Source organism: Theobroma umbraticum, unplaced genomic scaffold, assembly GCF_002168275.2.
Source record: "Theobroma umbraticum cultivar Fairchild unplaced genomic scaffold, ASM216827v3 scaffold_204.0, whole genome shotgun sequence".
Lineage (NCBI taxonomy): Eukaryota > Viridiplantae > Streptophyta > Magnoliopsida > Malvales > Malvaceae > Theobroma > Theobroma umbraticum.
In genome coordinates this window covers 1,572,756-1,575,672 of record NW_018397267.1, presented here as the reverse complement: position 1 = coordinate 1,575,672, position 2,917 = coordinate 1,572,756, and the positions used below count along the sequence as shown (strand labels likewise).

General features: G+C 37.7%; 1 protein-coding gene across 1 annotated transcript in view; it reads left to right on the top strand.

Moving 5' to 3' along the window:
• Nucleotides 1-1,012: 1,012 nt before the first annotated feature.
• The window catches only part of LOC110423822 (uncharacterized), an 8,317-nt gene continuing 6,412 nt past the window's right edge, over nucleotides 1,013-2,917 (top strand). The window contains exons 1-2 of the mRNA XM_021438216.2: nucleotides 1,013-1,308; nucleotides 1,801-2,914. Of these exons, the coding sequence (XP_021293891.1) occupies nucleotides 1,301-1,308; nucleotides 1,801-2,914 (1,122 nt within the window). The 5' untranslated portion in view covers nucleotides 1,013-1,300. The remainder of the gene's footprint in view (nucleotides 1,309-1,800; nucleotides 2,915-2,917) is intronic.

Genomic DNA, 2,917 nt, shown 5'->3' with positions numbered 1-2,917 from the left:
TGTACGCATATCACACCAACAGCATGATCCCAAGCCTACATTAAAAGGAGAAGGTAAGTTAACTACTGCTACTGAAAGTCTGATTAACTATAAACCAAGATTATACATCGATAACTTTTTGAGATCTTGCTTGAAGAATGGACACAGATGCTCGACCTGAAGCAACCATTAAGTATTTGCATAAACTGCAAACAAAGAGGAGATGTATGTCACGCACATGCAATAAATATAGTTAATCTAGTAACTCTCATTACCAAGAAAAGAACTAAATAACAGAGAAAGAGTGCAAGTGCTTTAGATACTATGTAGTGAAAGCTTAATGGTAAATCATACAAGTAGGAAAACATTCATAAAACTGAAAAAAAAAAAACACCTAACTTAGGATAGTATTTCTACATAGGGGAAACCTTAGCCAATGAGACCACCACTTTTGGGTTTCAATTACCTAAACGAGGGTGCACCTCTATGTCACATTCTTAACTAAGAGAAATTAGCCTACAGAACATTTGACTTTTTTGGTTTTTAACAGAATTAACAAACCAACAAAACATGGGTTCTAGATGTTTTTGATCTTTCCAAAATGTTTGGCCTTTTTTTGACCTTTTCAGCTTTTACTTTCAGAATCTTAAATATGTTTTTTTTTCATTAGTCTACTATATATAGATAAGTTCTGTTGTGACATAAAATTAGGCTGTTAATTTTATTTAATAAAAATGTTAAAAGTTCTCAATTTAAAGTTAATTTATTTATTTATTTATTTATATTTAGATATATTTTTGTATAACTTTTGGTAGGAACAAAAGCGGTGTACTGGGAAAAGAATACTTAGAAGGTGTTAATTGGAAAAGAAAAGAAGCTACAAGGTGCTGTGTGAGAAAAATTAAAACTAAAAGAGGTGTAAAAGATATTTACCATTTATTTACCCTTTGTCAAACAGGGCCAGAGGTAAATAAGGGCGAGTTGCGTGACGCCCACGAGAACCAATCAAGAGGGCCCAAGAATACCGAGTCGCCGTCGTCACTAATCTTAGGCCCATTGAGGCCGGCGCAGATCTGTTCTTTCTTCTTCACCTTCTTCTTCTTCTTCTTCTTCTTTTTCTTCCTTTTGCGCTGCTAGGTTATACCAAAACGAAAGGAAGAGAATGAAATTGGACAATAAAAACATATCCGAATTCTGATTGTTACCCCGAAGATAATCATCAATGAGAAAATGCGTTCAAGAACTTCTTCTTCTATTGTTCACCGCCCTCGAACGTTAACCTCTCCAAGCTTCCTCTTATATCTTCTCTCTCTATATCAACATGTCCAGGTTCTTCTGTTTACCCTTTTCAAATTTTTTTGCTTTTTCTATTAAAAATATTTTCTGGGTTTTCTTTAGCTGGGGTTGCTTTTTTCTGGGTCCGGGTGTTTTGGGATTTCTCTATCTAGGAGCTTGGGTTTAAGGGTTTTAGAGCTTTTTTTTTTTTGTTGTCGTTAAAATCAAGGTGAAATTGATTTGTATGGAAGAAGGTTTATTCTTCTGTTCGTTTAGATGTAACATAATGTAGTGATTTCGTTAAATTAATTATTGCCCAAGGAATTACATGTTAGAGGTCTGAAATTTTTATAAAAATTCTTTCTCCAACAACTTCGGATATCGAGTTTAATGAAATAAAGTATGAAAGTAGATTTCTTTCCTCATGTTGTGCGAAATTGGCAATTGGGTTCTGAATAATTACCTTTCTGTCTAAGAATTTAGAATTTGCTTCTAAGGTTTATAGAGTTTACATGGTCAATGACGACAGAAATTGTTGGGATGCAGACTTTGGACATTTGCAAAGATTAGGAAAGCTTCACAATCTGCTATTTCAAACCAGTCTATGAGCCATTCAGATTTTAGGAAGTATGGAACTGTTGTTACTGTTGGGTTGCGTTTGCCACAATATAGAGTGTACTCTCACTATAGGTTCAAGAGTGGAGGAAAGCCTCCAATCTTATTGCAGACTACCAAGGAAGGGTTGTGTCAAGGTTATTTTGTCAGGAACCATTCCTTCCTCTCTGCAAGTAGTGCAGTAACTCATCATGCCCAAGTTGCTTGGAAAAGGCTCACCGGGAGATGTTATGCCAGTGGTCGTACATTGCCTCACATATGCAGGATTGCTCAAGCAGTCAGCTTAGGCTTGTCCCATTCACACCTGATCGTTCCTGGTATTTTTGGCTTGACATGTGGACGAGTGGCATTGGCACAGAGGACTTTAGTCGATGCAGATTACTACCCATCACAGAATTCTTTGTATATGCGTGCACAAGATGGGCATGCTTTTGTTTCCTCTATACTCCTTTCATTAGTAGAAGGTGTTATCTTGCTGCTGAGGGCTCTCTATCTTGCAGTTTTGTTCTCTCCTAGCATAATAATGGCACCATTTGCTGACTCTTGTGGTTCACAATTCAGGAAAATGTGGCTTGAGATTGTGCATCGCACACTTGAAAAGGCAGGTCCAGCATTTATAAAATGGGGTCAATGGGCAGCAACACGACCAGATCTCTTCCCTAGAGATTTATGCACCAAGCTTTCAGAGCTTCACAGCAAAGCTCCTGAACACAGCTTTGCCTACACTAAGAAAACTATTGAAAGAGCATTTGGCCGCAAACTTTCTGAAATTTTCGAGGGTTTTGAAGAGGAACCTGTGGCATCTGGAAGTATAGCTCAGGTGCACCGGGCTTCTTTGAGATTCCGCTATCCTGGTCAGCGGGTCAAGCCCATGGTAGTTGCGGTAAAGGTTAGACATCCTGGTGTTGGTGAATCAATTAGGAGAGATTTTATGATTATCAACTTGGTGGCAAAGATATCAAAGTTCATTCCAACTCTGAACTGGTTGAGATTGGATGAGAGTGTCCAGCAGTTTGCTGTTTTCATGATGTCTCAAGTTGATCTTGCA